An 18,932-nucleotide genomic window follows, 5' to 3' on the forward strand; every position below is an offset into this window, starting at 1 on the left:
TCCAACATGGGGAGTAGAGTAGTTGATAACTACGGTTCATTTACTTTTATATATTTATTAATCTAATATCCAACAAACAAATAACGCAAATAAGCTAGCTTATTAATAAAATATATTTAAATCAGCTTTTCAAATATTTATAATTTATTATAAATTTATAATTTAGCTGAGAATGTATTTATTTATAGGGCTAATGACTATGTTGAGACGATCGTGTAATTTTGGTCTAGTTTTCCTCCAGTTCAAGAGGGGGAAGGAAAATCGTCACAGGGTGTGTGCTTCAACAACGACGGAAGACGTGATAGTCATTCTCTAATCCAATCAATACATTCTTGATTTATCAATGGAATCAAATTCTGAATTTATCAGTCTTTATATAAAATGTTATTTTCTTTGTTTATTTATTTTCAACACTATCATTTCCAATATCTCGCTCAACTGTTCCCGCGAGCTTCGTGTCGACAGATGTTGAGAGTGATTTGAGCCCGCATCTCTGATGGACTTCTTGGACCGCCAACGAGAAATGTTCTCGAAGAGCTGAGCGCTCCGCTTCCATCTACATCACCAAATAAATCGGAAAACTCTTTATTGTCTATACTAAAAAGTATTATAAATAAGTGATTCAGTTAGTTCCAAGTGGTGTAGTCAGGATTTTGTTTCGAGGGGGAAGGGCATACAATTTAAAAATGTTAAACAAAGGTTTATACAACCTCTGCTGTGGTACCACTAGTTACACCAATGACCGTATATTAGTTAGTCTAAATAAATTCTGATAGCTCTGTGTGGAATGCGGTAAAGTTGGCTGCCATAACCAAAAATTAAAGCGCCTCTAGCGAAAAAATACGTAACTTAAAAGCAAATTATTCCGCCCTGACTCTAGGCCTCGGCACCATAACGACGAATCAAAGAGTCAATATTAAGCCTAATGACTTGGCCGTAAATCTACCAAAATGGCTGTTCTAGAAATGTCTCTCAGTAAACATTTATACCATTACTAAGCAATTCGTTTCAATTTAAAAATTTAAAAATTATGCAAATATAATAAAATCCTTTTTGCCGTTCAAGTTTAGATTCGCTCAATAAACAGAGTAAGCGTTCTATTAGGTAAAAATAGTTCGTAAGAAGCTTTAATTAGGTGTCAACGAACATGTTTTTGATTGTCTTTTTGGAAATGTCCAGTTCATATAACATTTCAGTCACTTTTCGCCTTTCATTTGGTTTATAGTCTTTAAACAGGGTGTCCACTGAAAACAACCCAGAGTTTATAATCGAAAAACTATTTTTCTAGGAATTTTATATTTTTAGACCGTATAGAACGCGCAGGGGGTCATTAGATGACACCAAACTCAATGACCTTGAACCATGTGTTAAAGGTCATTTAAAAACTATCTCGAGAACCGTTGGGTTAAGAGACTCCGTTCCAATCAGAAATGTGTGCGCCATCGTATTTTATGTTCATGTGGCTCTGAACCGATGTAAATTGCCCGTTAAGAAGTATAGAAAATAAACACCAAAAGCCAAAAGGTCGTAAACAAAAATGACCAAGAGATCATGCTTAGGTGTTAATAATTTAGAAAGTACTTGTGCAACGTCATCGACATTTTCAGGACAAATTCGCTCTGGTAAAATCTTATGCTATTAAAATCTTGAAAACCGTTAGGTTTGTAACGTCGATTCCAATTCGAACCTTTCTAGTTGAAACCGAGTGTTCCAAAAGCCCGATTTTTTGGCCAAAATTCTAGAGAGTAACTATCATAAATAGTTTCGTTTATTCAGAATACCTGGATTTATCAAATGTACAATTGTTTTTCATGCGACCCCTAGCGGCCAAGTTAGCTTCCTATTGCGTTTTTGACAATTTTGACCTTTACATTGGATAGATTAAGCTATTCATATCATGTAGTATTTTTTGGATAGCGATGTCTCGTATATAAATAAAGATACGAAACGAAAACCATCTCAAAATGCACAAAATCATTCATCTTTGACTGGCTCTAACTCCAAACGATGTTAGCCAATTTCGTAGATCTTTTCACTATGGGTAGACAAGAAGTCATATAATATAATTACGGTGAAAAATCGTTGCGATCTCTGTTAGTTCGGCAACCATTGACGTTTATCTATGATAAAACAATTTCTTTAATATAGCCCAAAGCTAGCCAAGATTTGGGCGGTTTTTGGGCTGGAAAATTAAATGTTTTAAAAAAAATCCGAAACTTAAATTTGCTCCCAAAATGGTTTTGTTTTGTTTTTTTAAGAATAGCAACCTATGCAAGATAAAGAAAGGCTGAGTTCACACCTATTCGAAACAATTTAAATCGGTGTTTTTGGGAATTATATGATTTAATTACACATTTTACATTGTTAATTCATTGCACAAATTTACGTTTTGCCATTCTGTAAATGATTGTTCGTCCTCGGATTCCTCATCGTCGCACGGTGAATTAAACGAACGATTTATATTTGGAACTTCCGGTTCTTGGAGTAAATCAATTGCTTCTTTCGGAAGGGTTAGACGATAACGCCTGTCAAATCTTTTACTTAGAGAGTAGTTTGACACGATTGGATCTGAGGAATCAAGAGCTCGACCAAAAATATCGCTTAGATTGTCCTTTCGACTGGTCTTTCGAGCGTGCATTTCCCGATCGCGACGGTATATCTTGTCCCTGGATTCACCAGCTTGCTCACTCGACATTCCTACCGGTTATGCTGATGTTTTTATAATAGCTTCTCCATGACACCGACAGTATTGTCCAAATTTGGTTGCGTCTACGGGAAGCACCGACGAAATGACGCAAAGAATGACGTGTAAATTTTGAATTAACCATTTTTCTATTCCGAGCGAAAAGGCTCTTCTAGCGGTATTCCCATCATTACTTGTCCCGGCGCCACCTGGATTCGGATAATCAACTCTAAGCGATAGTTTCTCCCACATTAAAGTTTGGATTCTTTGTTTCTTTGGATGAAGACTGGATTGTTTACACCGCCTTTAATTCGCCATGTTTTTAAACCTTCAACGTTACGATAGTAAAAGATTTGACAGGCGTTATCGTCTAACCCTTCCGAAAGAAACAATTGATTTACTCCAAGAACCGGAAGTTCCAAATATAAATCGTTCGTTTAATACACCGTGTGACGATGAGGAATCCGAGGACGAACAATCATTTACAGAATGGCTAAACGTAAATTTGTGCAATGAATTAACAATGTAAAATGTGTAATTAAATCATAAAATTCCCAAAAACGCCGATTCAAATTGTTTCGGAGTTTTTTTTAAAACATTTAATTTTTCCAGCCCAAAAATCGCCCAAATCTTGGCTAGCTTTGGGCTATATTAAAGAAATTGTTTTAACATAGATAAACGTCAATGGTTGCCGAACTAACAGAGATCGCAACGATTTTCCACCGTAATTACATTATATGACTTCTTGTCTACCCATAGTGAAAAGATCTACGAAATTGACTAGCATCGTTTGGACTGATTTTGTGCATTTTGATATGGTTTTCGTTTCGTATCTTTATTTATATACGAGACATCGCTATCCAAAAAATACTACATGATATGAATAGCTTAATCTATCCAATTTAAAGGTCAAAATTGTCAAAAACGCAATAGGAAGCTAACTTGGCCGCTAGGGGTCGCATGAAAAAAAATTGTACATTTGACAAATCCAGGTATTCAGAATAAACGAAATATGTTAAACTATTTATGATAGGTACTCTCTAGAATTTTGGTAAAAAAATCGGGCTTTTGGAACACTGTGCAACGGTTCTCCAGATAGATTTTGAATACCTTGAGGACATGGTTCAAGGTCATTGGGTGTGGTTTCATCTAATGAGGTCCCCCCTGCGCGTGCTATATGATCTGAAAATATCAAACCCTAATAAAAATAGCTTTTCAAATATTAGCTCTGGGTCGTTTTTTAGTGGTCACCCGGTATAAGTAAACATGGCATTAATTTTAAATAGGAATTGAGTCTTGAACCGTTGAAGTTCCAATTGTATAAATGGCTTAGGATAGCAGAAAAGCTTCAGGATGGGTTTTTGAACCCTTCAAGATTCGGATTCCAGAAAAGGTTCAAACACAAGACGGAATTGAGAAAGCGTGAAAATTTGCTGCACTGTTCAACGTTAAGTTCACTGAAATGGTTCGGAAAGCAATCAGAAATAAAAAAACACTCAGAGTTCTTAATCTCTAACACATCCCACTCTGGCCAATCAGCGACTAGAAAGATCACCCTTTCCCATGACCCTATGTCCCTAGTTGAATCTTAAGCCAAAAAATAAGGGATAGCACCGAGGGGCAGGTCACTTACTTTTTGGGTGCGTCTTAATCATAGTAAAATGATTAAATCAGGGTAACCGTGATTAAATCAGGGTAATCGTGATTAAATCAGGGTAATCAAGATTAAAAAATCTAATCAAGATTAGAAAATCTAATAACGATTTAAACGAGATTTAATCATTCTAATCATGATCTAATCTTTTTTATCAGGATTTAATCATTTAAACGAGATTTAATCATTCTAATCATGATCTAATCCTTTTAATTATATTTAATCATTTTAATTAGATTTAAAATTTTAATTAGATTTAATTATTTTAATCACGATTTAATCAATATAATCGGTCGAATAGAGAATTTATCATTAAAATCCAAACTAAAGTACGATTTAATCATACTAATCACGATATAATTTTTTTAATCAGGATTTAATCATTTTAAACAGATTTAATCATTTAATCATGATTAAATCAGATTTAAACATTCTAATCATAATTAAACGTGATTTAATCAACTTAATCGTGATTAAATTGAATTTAATCAAAATAATCATGATTAAATCGGATTTAATCTTTTGAGGGGTGCGTCGTTAATCAAGGAAGTGACCTGCCCCTCGGAGAGCACACAAAAACTACGTGATAAATCTTCAAAACATGGAATTCATAACAGTAACTTTTACATAGTAAGTGAAGGCTCCAAAGAAAACTCTTTAGATACTTTTCCGTATTAAACAAATAATACCCCTTAAAAAATCCCCATCTAAAGTAGGCAATTCAAATTAATAAGCCGATGAGAAGCTACGGCGATTTCTTAGTAGTAAAATTACTAGTAACTGTTTAAAAAATTCATCATCTGCTAAATCTCTGTTGATGAACATAATTTAGTGGCATACCTTGTCATATTTAACTTATTTTTGTTCAATTGAAAAGATGTTTATTATAACTTACGATACAAATTTTACGCTAAACCTAGGTCATAAGACGGTGAATGTGTTAAATACCAGAGACTAGAACTTAAAAGTGACGCTGCATGTCACTTGCTTTAAATTTAATATGGTATACTAACGAATATAAAAATTGTAAACTTAACTCTCAGGTTTAATTTATAAAACTACAAATAGTTTATAATTTTACTAACAGGATCATGCATAGCATCTCCTGACTCATGAGTAAATATATTTCACACCTCTTCTACGACAGGGCGTTTGGGCCGCGTGACATCTGGGAAACGTGTGTTAAAAATTGAGCGGGTAGTCGCTTTTTGGTTGTCTACGAGTTATTTTACTGGTCCCATTTCGCCACTAGATGGCGCGCGAGAAAATATTTCGCAAGATATTTCCCGCTTGGAATCGACGGCGAAGAGCTAAAGGAAGGAAATGATGAGCTTCTAGTTCTAATATAAGAGCTTCGTGTAAAGCATAAAGCTGTTTAAAATTTCATAATTGAAAAATTCCTCAGGTCTTTCAAAGGCCGTTTTCAATGGCGACGCTCATCAATAGGCTTTTGGACGACAAAATAAAGTGAAAGGGCCCAGTTGCGGGAGGGCCTCCCCAGCCTAGAAACGTTGCTTTGGACCCTCGATCGCTTTCAATAGCGTTCGATTGAAAAGACGTATTCAATGGCATTTTAGAAAATTCTCTTTTTTTTTGTGCCACACTGTTTGGAGATGAACCGCTATTGGGGATATTAAACGCACATGTTATTGAAAAGAGAAAGCCAAGGCTTACACCGAGCATTTGGGTCAGCTTCGGCTAAAACAACTTAAGCAAGTTTAAGTTTCTTATTCAAACTCCTCTCTTTTCATCCCAAGTTTTCCATCATAGATGGAAACTTAATTTGGGAGTGTAAATTTGACTTCTTAGTTTGGGACAAAAAAAGCGAATTTATAAGTGACAGATTTTGTCTTTATAATAACTTTCATGGTCATTATTAAATATAATTAATTGACATATTTCTAAAATGATTCGTTTATGCACGAATATTTGTAGAACTAAATAAGTCATAAGCGACTTTTAAAGTCATTAATTCAGGTGGCCGGGTTACAATGCGTAGGAGGGTGGTGTAAGATGAAAAACAATTGCGTAATCGGAAGTTTGGGAACCGGACACTCCTTACGCCCTGATACTTCTGTGGCAAAATTACTGCGAGGTTAGTTTGAAAACGATAAATATGACCGTTTAGGTCTCAAATTTAAATCGGGGGTTAATTATTGTGAAATTTATATTCCTATTCAATAATTTATCATAATTTACCGAAGTAAGAGTAATATTTACTTATCAAAGTGTTTTAATTTTCAATCAGCCAGGGTTGATCCAGGGGCGTAGGAACCAGGGGGGGCAATGCCCCCGAGGGGTTAACCACTCTTACAAAATCTGTACACCGGATTACGCTTGGATTAGCACTGCCAAAGGCAGGGACTTCAAAGATTACGCGTAATCCCATTAGTACCGTCAAAGGTACGGCTCTGTATACACCGATTATGCGGAGTGATCAGCCCCTCGAATGCCCCTCCCTAGAATTTTGCTGGGAGGGGCAACTAATGTTATTGCCCCCTCCAACTTTTTGGTCTGTTGAAATCTTCAAAAGGCTCAAATGCTCATTTTAAACGGGTGATACTAAAAAGAATCTTAGAATCTTTAGAATCTCTAGAATCCCGTAACCCTAAAACTAAAAAGAATTTTAGAATTTTAGAATCCTTAGAATACAGTATGTTTGCTACTAACATAGTTAAGAGAGTACTATTTGACAAAATATACAACTTCACATATCAAAGATAATAACTTTACACACAAACGCTTAAAATAAGACCAATTATCTAATATTGTACATATTTCAATCTCTGTTTTTTTGAATATAGAATCCTATACAATGAACAAGATATTTTAATTAAACAAAAAAATCCTCCAGAATCCAGTATAAAAATTTATCACCCGCAAACTAATCTTGATATTTTATTTAATTCTAAATGTTTTTCTTCTAGAATCCTCTGTAAAACCCAATTCCCTGTAGAGTAAACTTGATATTTTATTTTATTATAAATCTTTTTCTTCTAGAATCCACTATAATAACTGATTCCCTGTACCGTAAACTTAATATTTTATTTTATTATAAATAATTTCCATCTAGAATCCACTGTAAAAACCTATTATGGGTACAGTAAACATGACGTTTTACTTAATTCTAAATAATTTTCATCTATAATCCAGTATAATAACATAGTATCTGCAAAGTAAAGAAGATATTTTATTTTACTCTAAATAATTTTCATCTAGAATCCACGGTAATAACCTACTATATGTACACTAAACTTAATATTTTATTTTATTCTAAATAATTTGCATCTAGAATCCACTTTAATAACTATATCTATGATGTGTGCTAAAGCGTTAATTAGGGCAGGATTTAGATTATCTATCCCAGTTGATTTTGTTGGAATGATTTCTGAAAGATGCTTGGTAACCAAGTTATCGTTAACGTCCCGAAATTTAAACAGTTGAGTCCGCAGGTCACTTATAGTATTCAAGATGAAGTAACTGTAATATTTATTCAATTCCACTGCAATGTCTTGAAATTCAGAGATTATTTTGCCACCCATTCTAATACGCGATATTCTCTCCACAGGGGGTTAAAGGTGGGGTTTTAAAGTTTTCCACATGCCACTACTTTCCAGCTTTGAACCTTCAATACTTGACTCTAGCGATTTCTTTTTAGCTTGTTCAATTAGGTTATTTACTTTGTTTCTGAGCTGTTGACATTGATTTTTAAAAACAGCATTCTTCCGGCTCTTTCTTAGGTACGCATTTCTCGGATGCATATTATGTTTTATATCTGGCGTTAGCCAGCTTGGTGTGTTGTTTGATATCCTTTTTGAAATAAATGGAGCTTGATGATTAAATTTACTATTAATTACAGAATAAAGTAATTCTACTGTAACTGATTCCAACAAAAAAAGCTTTAAATATCAAACACAGATACTATATTAATATACTGGATTCTAGATGAAAATTATTTAGAATTAAATAAAACGTCATGTTTACTGTACATATAATAGGTTATTACCGTGGATTCCAGATGGAAATTATTTAGAATTAAATAAAATATTAAGTTTACTGTACAGGGAATAGGTTATTATAGTGGATTCTAGAAGTAAAAGATTTAGAATTAAATAAAATATCAAGATTAGTTTGCGGGTGATAAATTTTTATACTGCATTCTGGAGGATTTTTTGGTTTAATTAAAATATCTTGTCATTGTATAGGATTCTATATCTAAAAAAACAAAGATTCTAATATTAGATAATTGGTCTTATTTTAAGCGTTTCGAGTGACGTGTGTAAAGTTATTATCTTTGATATGTGAAGTTGTATATTTTGTCAAATAGTACTCTCTTAACTATGTTAGTAGCAAACATACTGTATTCTAACGATTCTAAGATTCTAAAATTCTTTTTAGTTTTAGGGTTACGGGATTCTAGAGATTCTAAAGATTCTAAGATTCTTTTTAGTATCACCCATTTTAAACGCATATAAAGCTTATAGAACCACAACTGTGTTTAAATTTCAGTCTTTTCCCACCAATTCACATAGTAGTAAAAATTACACATGCACTCAGAGAAGCTACACTCCATTAAAAATTCAAAACCATTCTTTGCCCCTCCAACTTCTAGAACGTTCCTACGCCCCTGGGTTGATCCGACTACTAATGACTCGCGAGGAGTTGTCAGTCTTTAGCTACGTTATGATTTATACGGTCATTGGCGAAACAGATTATCGTTAAACAAATTGGCGTTGAGGGAATAGGGAGTGTTATGTGTATAATTATATTAAAAGAAAAGTAGTAATGAACGGTCTACCAAAGCTCGATTACAAAAGCGATCTGGCTTCTGCAAGTGCATTTAGTAGAGTAGGTATAGGTACCTATAGCATTCACAAAATAAAACAAGGCATTTCTCCTACTTTAGATAATTCCTGAGTTAGAATTTCATTTTGCATCCTTAAATGTTTAAGTTCCTTCTTCCAGGATTTAGCTTCGATTCTTGTGCTCTAATAATAAGGTTAAAATGGACGAAATCGATTAGCAAAAATAAAGATAAAAAGATCAAAGGAAAAATTTAAACATTAAGAATAATTAGCCCATATAATACTTAGAATGTTTTTATTTAAGCCCATTTGGTTCGAAAAGTAAACACTTTTCAGCCCAAAACAAATCAAATCAAAACGGTATCTCAGAACTAACGTGTTCTGTCGCTATGGAAACACATGCGTGTCACGTTTTTCCTAACTCTCTCTCTCGTGCCAGACTTAAATTCGATCAGGGGTGAGTCAAGATTCTAAGAATTCTTCAATTGATAGTGAGAATTCTCACTTCTCAAATTTTGACGGTCCATCTCACAGGAAGTGACGTCATCTCTTCTCACGAGTTCTCTTGAGAAGAGTGAGAATGCCTTCACTGGGTCAAAAAGGGGGGGGGGGTTATAATTAAAAATGGCATCTAATATTCTAGTCAGCTTACTTGGTGCTAAAGAAAATAAACAGTATGATATTTTTTTGCACGAAAATGAATTTCAGAGAAAACCGAATGTTAAGTTAATTTCAGATGAAATATTTCCTTTAAATTAAAAATTAAATGTTTCTTCCTTCATATATTGTCGTGAAATCGTGTAAAAATACTATTTATTGTCAAAGGCTTAATTTACATAGTTAGTCGCATTCTCGTAACCTTAGAAGAATCTTTTTACATTTGACGCTTTTTAGCGAGCTCTCACAGGAAGAAAAATTCTCACGAAGAACTCTTCTGAAGAGAAGAATTCCTTCTTAGAATTTTGACGCACCCTATGATGGCCGCGAATCGTCGAAACAAAGTCAATATTAAAATTTAGCTTGGTAAGCACGTGTTGAAATGCATCGTCACGTTTGGATCGTAAGTAAGTCTACCAATTTGACATTCAGATCTCAAACCGCAGTTATAAATAAGGCCTTTAACTCAACCAAGCTTCCACGTGTACTTTCTTTCAACAAATACCACGATACAACCAGATGTTGCTGCCTTTTCGGAAACACTTCGTCATAGCATTACAAGGATCTATATACGATCATAAATATTTTTTTACGTAACTTGTTTAAAAAAGAAATTTAATACGTCGCGGTTGTTGGTATGCATTATTCATATTTTTATTGGCGAAATTCAACCAAACAGAGTTTCCTTTTAATGATGTGCTAAAATAGTTTTATTCTGTAATTGTGATTGAGGGAAAAATTGGTTTCCTATCTGTACTTGAAAATTAGTTGTTCAATATATGATAAATTTCTAAAATTTCATCATCTTACGAAGACAACTTTTTATCGGTGATAACACGGCTTTTGATTTGATAAAGAAATACATTTTCTAGATTTTTCTTTTGTCATTGAACACTTTCTCTTATCGAGAATGCAAACAAAATAAACAGATTAACGAGCTGCTATAGAAAATGATATATTTAGAGCACAGCCATTAGAGGCTCGACTTTAATGCTTTTATTTATGTTAGATGGCGCCAATTTGGATTTTTTTGCGCGAAAGATGTAGATATCATTTTATTACAAAAAAAATCTACTTCGAACATTAATTTATGCTATCTTTTGTGTAAACATTTTAAACCAAAGTTCAACTGAGGAAAAATTCGGCATAAAATAAACAATAAAAATGTAATATTTTTCACGTTTTTTGGATTATTTAAAACATTTTGATTTTAGGTATTTAAGAATCTATACCTCTAATGGTGTTACTTCTATGAAAAGGTCTTACCGCTTAGTCAAATTTAATGCACTTTCTTCGTGATTTATTTAAATAAACCTTAATTGATCTACTCACGGTCAATAAAGATTGGTCCCTTTCGTAGTTGGTCATTTTCTTTTGAATGAAGGCCAGTTGGTCTCTCGCTTCTTGCAACGGTCCTTTTAAATCGCTGTTTTCGCTGGTCAGTTTTTCAACTTGTTTTTCAAGTCGATCTTCTTTTATTTTCAATCTAGAAAGCTCGTCCTGTTGAAAGACATTATGAAGTGATCAAACAAAGTTTACATATTTATCTGGAAAACCCGCAAACCTAGTTAGTTCGGTAAATATTTAGGTATTAGTGCAAGCCAGGCCTCATTAATAATTAGCTTGGCTAATACCCACAGTACCTTTAATGAATTTAACTCAGGTAGCCGGGTTACAATGCCTAAGACGGTGGTGGGAAGCCCTTCATGCTACGCAAGCCATCAATAGGTAAAATATTAAAAAAAAACAACATTGTGTTTAGTGAAATAACCATATTTAATTTATAATATTTCTATATTTTGAAATATAAGCCGAGAACCAAAGACTAGGTTGATACAAATATTGGCAAACCAATTTCCCTGATATTTCCAGGTTGTCCCACTATTATTTATCTGATTACCTAAATTAAAAGTAAAGGGTACAGAGTTACTCATTTTATGATTGACATTTAAACTAAATTGGTTCCATTTTATAATATATAAAAGAATTAAAAGTAACATATTTAATAAGAGAAACTAATTGATGTATTGTATTCCTTAGGGCAAACTTTCTGAATCCTCATAAATGTCTCTGATTTCTCTGATTTTCACTAAAAATATGGGAATTTCCCTGATATTTCCCTGACTTTTCCAGGTCTGTATGTACCCTGAAAGAAGAGACACATTTGCATGTCCTTAAATAGTACTATCATTAATGAACTCATACACATTCTTATATATGAATACGCTAATGGTGTTATAGAGTAATTTTGAGGGGTTTGGTCGTTTTATAGCTAGAAGTTGAAACCTTGTAAATAGGCAATACAGAACGAATCTATGGGAGCACATGAATTAATTTATACGTCCGACGAGACGTGAATAACCAGTACGCGTCTAAAACCTCATCTTTGAAGTAATTCCTATCTCCATCTTAAAAAAGGAAATTAAAATAAAATTAATAGAATAGAAATATTATTTATAATATCAAACATATTTCTTAATATCTATATCAATTATTTTATAAAAAAAAATTGTTAAGGGCCTAAATGGAAAATGTAATTGCTCTTGATCCCAGTCTAATTCCAAATTTCTATCTTAGACCACTCCTTCAAAAGGTTGATCGTAAATTTGACTAATTTGACATTTTTGAGTATTTCGCCAAGTTTAGGATTTTTAAACAAACTAATTCAAGAATTATCCCTCAGAAAACTTAAGTTAATATTGTAGATCGCGTTCTAAAATACAAACAATTCTGTCTTACTGTAAGCGCCTAGTGGGATTAATAAGTAAAGGCCATTTTTGCAGTGTTTCGCCTTAAACCGAGTTGAGTTCAACTGGATTAGTTTTATACAAAATCCAATAAAACCAAATAAAATAGTTTATTTTGCTTATAAAAATGGCCATGTTGGGTTTTGGTAAAGTTTGTGTACTTAAGATCATCAAGTTGAAGACGTTTTGTTGACTATTTCTACCTTCATAGAACTGATGAGAGTCAAGTTATCCTTAGTGATTTCATTGTAGTAAAATTTATGTTCGGACACGGTTTGGGTGTGAGTGGCGATTAAATCCTGCAACTGTTGATTCTTTCTTTCTTCTAAATCCTGCAATTCCATCTTGCCCTGAAGGCGGATCTCGCTGCGGATGGCCGACAACTTCTTTTCGTATCGATCGCTGATGTCCTCAACCCTCTCTTCCATTTTGCTTACGCATTCTCCGACTCGCCTCTCGTGTTCCTACCACAGTCGGAAAAATATACGGAAAACAACGTAATTAATTGCATTCTATTTACAAATACAGAATGCCGCGTTGCATTTTAAATATCTTTGGAGTGCAAGATTGTAATCCAATCTTACATGTGTCTATGCAGTTCCGCTGAGCAAACTTATTTATATTCATGTGGAGTGTAGTTTTAGATTAATTGGATTTGAATTAATAAGTTGTAGTTTTGTGTTCGAAGTATAATGAAACGAGACAATATTATACCTTTATACGACGGACAGTTAGGACGTAAAAATTACGTATCTTCATTCCTTTACGAAATTGAAAATGACCAAATTGGGATCCAATTCTTACCAAGGTACAACCGAATCCATTTCTGTTCGGATCAAATTATCCAAACGGAATAAAGATGAATTCCCTACATTGTAATTGGGCCATATGTAGCACATTTTTGATTAAAGTCGAATTTGTGTCTGCCTAAATTGTAATATAATATAATTTTGGAACCAAATTGGCACCAAATTTGATCCGCCATTTTCGTAAGGGTTACCAGTCCCGTCAAACCGCGGTTGTATACACCGCGTCACCACTAAAAATGTACCGGTTGTATCACTATACTTACCAATCTAAAATGACATATAAACTTATTTATCAGCCATTTTATTCCGATGAAATCGAATTTCGTATTTATTTCTTTCGAAACATATTTTGGGAGACTGTGAATCTAAACATTTAACGATAACGTTAGTGTCCTGATTTATAATTTATTCTTACTTTAGCTTATTGCACGTAATTTTAATAATTAATATTCAAAATCTTAGAGAAATTGGATCAGAATTAGATCAAATCTTATTTAAGCCTTTGATCACATGGATATTAGTTTCCCGTTTTCTCAGTACAATTTTTGATCAAATCTAGATCAAATAAATATTTTCAACGTTTGTTCACAATTGGTTCATATGATTATTAGTTCCCCGTTTGATCTATTATTTTTTTCATCTTGCTAAACCAATTGATCAAATAATTATTGGTTCCCAGTTTGATCTGTCCAATTTGTTATCAAATCTGGATTGATAAAATTAAATCAACATTTAATAAAATGTTGAACTTAATTTGAAATCTTACAATTTTCAGTTCCCTGATATGTGCCATATTTGCAAGTTCTTGTTCCTTTAGTTGAACGCGTAGATCTTTCGATTCTTTAAAATTGGCCATGGCTTGTTCACGCTCATTCGTTTCCCCTTTAGTCAGCGCCACCTGGTGTTCGGTGGCCACTTGGGCGAGCCTCTGTTGCTGCTCGTACAACAAGTGTTTCACTTTCTGTTTGCTGAGAGTGATTTCGGCCTGATGTTTTTCTTCTATCTCGGCGATCTGAATTTCTTTCTTGGTGAGATCGCTTTTGCGATTCGCTAACTCGTTTTTGATGATATCGTAGAAGGTGGCGACTCGATCCCGTTCCATTTGGAAATAATTCCTCTCTTCGCGTTCCAGCTCCAACTCCTCTCGTAACCGAAGGACGTGCTCCTCCAACTGAAAAAATAAACTATATTAAAATAATTAAATCAGTGACCTTATGGCGAACCAAGAAATGGTAATGATGGGGTGGACATAATTGACTTTAACCTATGTCGACTAGCATATATAACATAATCACACATAAGGATGCCTCTGTATATATTTAACGGGTGACGGTGTGCAATAACTGGTGGCTTAACCGGATAGTCGGGGTCTGGCTCTTGTAACCCATAAGGGTGGTGGCGCACTGGGAGATGTTCGCCGCAATGAAATGGTCCTATCTCCACCTCCGACTTCGGTCAGGTTGAGGCCGGAAACTGTGTTTCGGCTCAGGCTAACGGAGAAGGACAAGGTCCAGGCACCATCTGGTCCCTCGGACGACCTAGTAGCCTGGTGTGGGGCGGCGGGTCTCCATATGAGGCACTGTTACCCGGTTTCCCGTCCTTTTTGGGGCACACCGGGAACTCCGGTGCCAGCTGTGCCGGGTTACGTGGGTTGCAGTGTGCCCATCCTTTTCTAAAGGGCTTGGCTCTCTACCTATGTAGGTAGAGCATCCACTCTCTATCCCACGGCTGGGCGCGAAGTGGAGGCTTGTCGCCCCATTGCTGTGCCTTTTGTCGGGATGAGTGGCTTGTGTCAGTAGTAGGCTTCTGCTACCCATGGCTGGTTTGTCACCTCTCCAGGCTTGTGGACGCTGGCGTTGGGCATTCAGATGAGACCACCGATGAAGTAGGCTTTTTTATTCACTTGTACTACCGGAATATACACTTTCTGACCACATGCCTCTGTATAAAACCTTCATAGACTGAGATGTCTTTAAGATTTTTTGGGACCATGACGCAAAGTACTTTCGTGCAAATTTAAGGTGTTTGTCATACTTGTGGAAGCGTTAACAGTGACATTAATCGGACATAAAATTTTAATTCTTACTATGAATTCCAATAAAATATTGCTGTTTTTTGTAGTAAAATCTAGTTTAATGAGCAAACGCTATTTACGGCACATCTAAGCGGAATACAGTACAACGTTGAATCTCATTTTTGGTATTTACAACAAAAAAATTTTTGGACCCTCGGTGCGTGTCCCTCATAGCCAGGCCTTTAGACAGTCAAGGTGCTATATATATAACGACGCTTGCCAAAGCCACACCGACAGGATAAAATTTGTTTTATTTTAGACTAGATTATGTTAACTTTCCCATCTAAATCATCGAATACGAATATTTAATCACGCGTCACTCAATAGATCTTTTTATAAAATAACCTTGGGCATCTTGTTAAAATGTTGCCTCCCCGCTTCAGCTGTGGATCCGTATTCTCTCCCACTAAAGAGTTTATGAACTCATTCTTAGGCATTGGCTGAACTATTCCAGGGCAAAATTTCAACAAGCTGGGCAAGCGTAAAGACATTTTATAAAATCTACTGTTTACGTCCTATCCCTTGAGCCAGGTTTCATTAAGGAAAACTTCTTGTGTCATACTTATATGTGATTGTATTACTTATGCTTCTAGTATTTATTGAGGTTTTCTATATGAAATTTAGCTGAAGTACGACTTGGTACCTCAAGTTACAGATACATTACATTTAATTATTACCAGAAACATGATTTATGAAATAATTATTTACAGCGTGTAGCTTCTCTGTAAAGATCGAAGTCTTAGAAAATACACGTTCAGGTTTAATATATCAGGTTAAAAGAAAATTACTCGTAACTGTTTAAAAAATATTTTATCTACGGAAAACATAATACTCAATCAAAAGATGTTTATTATAATTAACGATTAAGTTTTGACGCTAAGCCTCGGTCATAAGACGGTGAAGGTGCTAAATTCGAAAGACTAGGACTTGAATAGAATTGCCACATGTCCCGTTGCAAATATACGGCACATAGTTCGTCCTCTTTCGTAAGCTAATTTAATCTCAACCAATCGGGCCTAATACACTAGGTTGAAAGAGCTATCGTAGCATCCAAGTACTACACTAGAGCCCCACTTGCCTTATACCAGACATTCTTGCAACATCTATAATACTTAATTATTCATTGCGACAACAGCGAATCTAATTACTTTACTACCAAGTGTTTTTTGCAAATTATTTTTGTAATCAATTCCTAAAAAAGGGTTAACATATTTTCATTTGGCCAACCGAAACTTCTCCGATGAAGACTTTTTATTGTTCGGTCATTGGGCGACGTGGCCCTGTTTATTTCATGTTGGGCTTAAGAACGCATCATTCGAAAAGTAGGCTTAAGCCTAGCAGTCTATTCCCGGTGGTTTTTGTGTAACGCTTTATTTTACCTGATCCTTGGTCATTTCGCTCAAGGGGATTCCATTCACCAGGACGGTCTTTCGGCTGTGTCGCCTGCCGACTTTCTTGGCGGTCTTCTTCTTTTTCGGTGGCTGCAGGAAGAGAAATGTCGTTAGAAACAGCCTTTTGTAATGACCCTAGATTACAGGGCCTGTGTATGGCCATTAAACCCACCAAATTTGACGGCTCGAAGCAAAAACGTGGTATGGGACTGATTAAAGATTCAGTTCTATTACAATTTAGTTTCAACATATTCGTATTAATTTTCTATTGCTTTTGTTTGGAATCGAGATAACGTGTTTTTTAACTTGATAAAGTTCTAGAAAAGTGCTATCAAACTTGTAAACCTTAAAAAATATTCAGCGAAAAAATATATTTTTGGGTTGAAGTAACTATGTATCTCAAAAATTACTATACTATACTAACGCTAGCTCCTATATCAAACGTAAAACACAATTTTTCAAATTTATGTATAGCATCTTTTAGAAAACGTGCAATTAGTTACAGTAATGTTCGATTAACTATTGATTTAGTTCGTGTAACTTTCATAAAAGCCGTAGTTAATTTAATAAATAACACAATTATCACGAATTCACCAATTATTTTGTTAAGTATTTTAAAATATAGTTGTTAATATTCCGGAAAAATAGAAAACTGACTAATCTAGACGTTTAGTTTTACTTTTGAATTCGACAAAATGAAGTGAAAATTCCGTGAAATTGAAATTTGCGAACAATATTAAGCTAATTATGGAAAGAAATCATTTTTTTATTTTCGGAAATATACGTAAATTTTTCCGGAAAAAAGGCCTCGGTCATTTTCCACGAAAATTTTCCGATTTACAACACGTCTCCGGCAGATGGAGGTAACATTGTTTAGTTTGACCTAGGTAGTACTTGTGGCTTCTGTTACTCAACGTTCTCAGTAACTTAAATAGGTTCTTGATGAAACTAATAATAATAATTTGCATATGACCACCCAACCACTTATTAATAGGTAACAACCACCAGTATCATTATCCAAAAAAAAACTCTTAACAATTATCAAAAATGATAGGGTTGTTATGTAGTCTGTTTGTTAAAATCGGTCAGCTAATAAAACTATGGTATCTTTTCAAATAACTGTAAGAAGGTTACAATTAAATAAGCTAAACCAGTTTAAACTCATCAACAATTATTCCATAATTTCTCCTTCTTTCCAAAGATTCCTTTCCGGAATATTTGTTTTCTTACATGTAGTCTTACGCGTTCCTACTTCCTAATGCATTTTGGGATACATTTTCAAGACATCACAAAAAGACAAAAATGAACTTATTGGGCTATTGCCTTAAGCCAGCGTTACGTTCGACCGTCATTTTTAACAACTTCTAACAGAAAAAACTTTGTCTCACCATTTTGAGGAAAACGTATCACGGTGATATTGGCCCGATAAGTGCCACCCTGGCTTGAGAGATGGACACAATATGGCGAAATTAAAAGACTATTTATTATCGCCTCTAGCGTTATACTCCTTCGGTTTCCATAGCGACGGAGCATTCTTTCGACAACATTGATAACAACCTAGAGAGAGTTATGAAAGGAGTATTGATTTTTTCCGCGGGTAATGACAGGTGCTGCGATCTAGGTTACAACGATGAATCGAAGAACTATAATTTCGAAGGTATGGATATTATACGGTTCAATAATCACGAGTAATCACTTTTATATTAGAAATAAACCTTACCTGCTACAATATAACATCAATCAGTGTGTGTTATAGTATACAAACCCTTGAAAAACTTATTTCAGTTATTTAATATTAAGCCTATGGAAAAATTTAAATGGGAATGTCAATAAGAATTCTTACGACATTTTTTATCAACTGCTTTCTAAGTATAAAATTTTAAAGAAATAAAAAAATTTCAAAGGTTGGTTTGCTGTTTATCTTGAAGAAAATCTGGGTAAATGGTAGAATTCCTTATAAATGCTACACCAGATAAGAAATTTGGATGAAATTAATTATATGTGCCTTAGATATTACCAATTAAGACTTATGTCTTACATCAGCAAACTTTAAATAATTTAACCTAATATTTTGAAACTTTCCGATTTATGTGCATGTGCTACTAAGGTGAT

The 18,932-nt window shown here is 34.4% G+C and overlaps 1 protein-coding gene across 1 annotated transcript; it reads right to left on the reverse strand.

Moving 5' to 3' along the window:
* Positions 1 to 397: 397 nt before the first annotated feature.
* LOC149927820 (dynein regulatory complex subunit 4-like) lies at positions 398 to 18,331 on the reverse strand. The gene is made up of 7 exons (XM_090157863.1): positions 18,209 to 18,331; positions 16,809 to 16,910; positions 14,122 to 14,526; positions 12,750 to 13,010; positions 11,132 to 11,299; positions 9,239 to 9,325; positions 398 to 556 (listed from the first exon to the last, which is right to left on the reverse strand). The coding sequence occupies exons 1-7, from the start codon at positions 18,209 to 18,211 to the stop codon at positions 398 to 400; spliced, it is 1,185 nt and encodes a 394-aa protein (XP_090013989.1). The 5' UTR covers positions 18,212 to 18,331.
* Positions 18,332 to 18,932: the final 601 nt, after the last annotated feature.

The sequence above is a fragment of the Leiobunum rupestre genome, chromosome 9 (assembly GCF_980474605.1).
Source record: "Leiobunum rupestre chromosome 9, qqLeiRupe1.1.hap1, whole genome shotgun sequence".
Taxonomy (NCBI): Eukaryota; Metazoa; Arthropoda; class Arachnida; order Opiliones; family Sclerosomatidae; genus Leiobunum; species Leiobunum rupestre.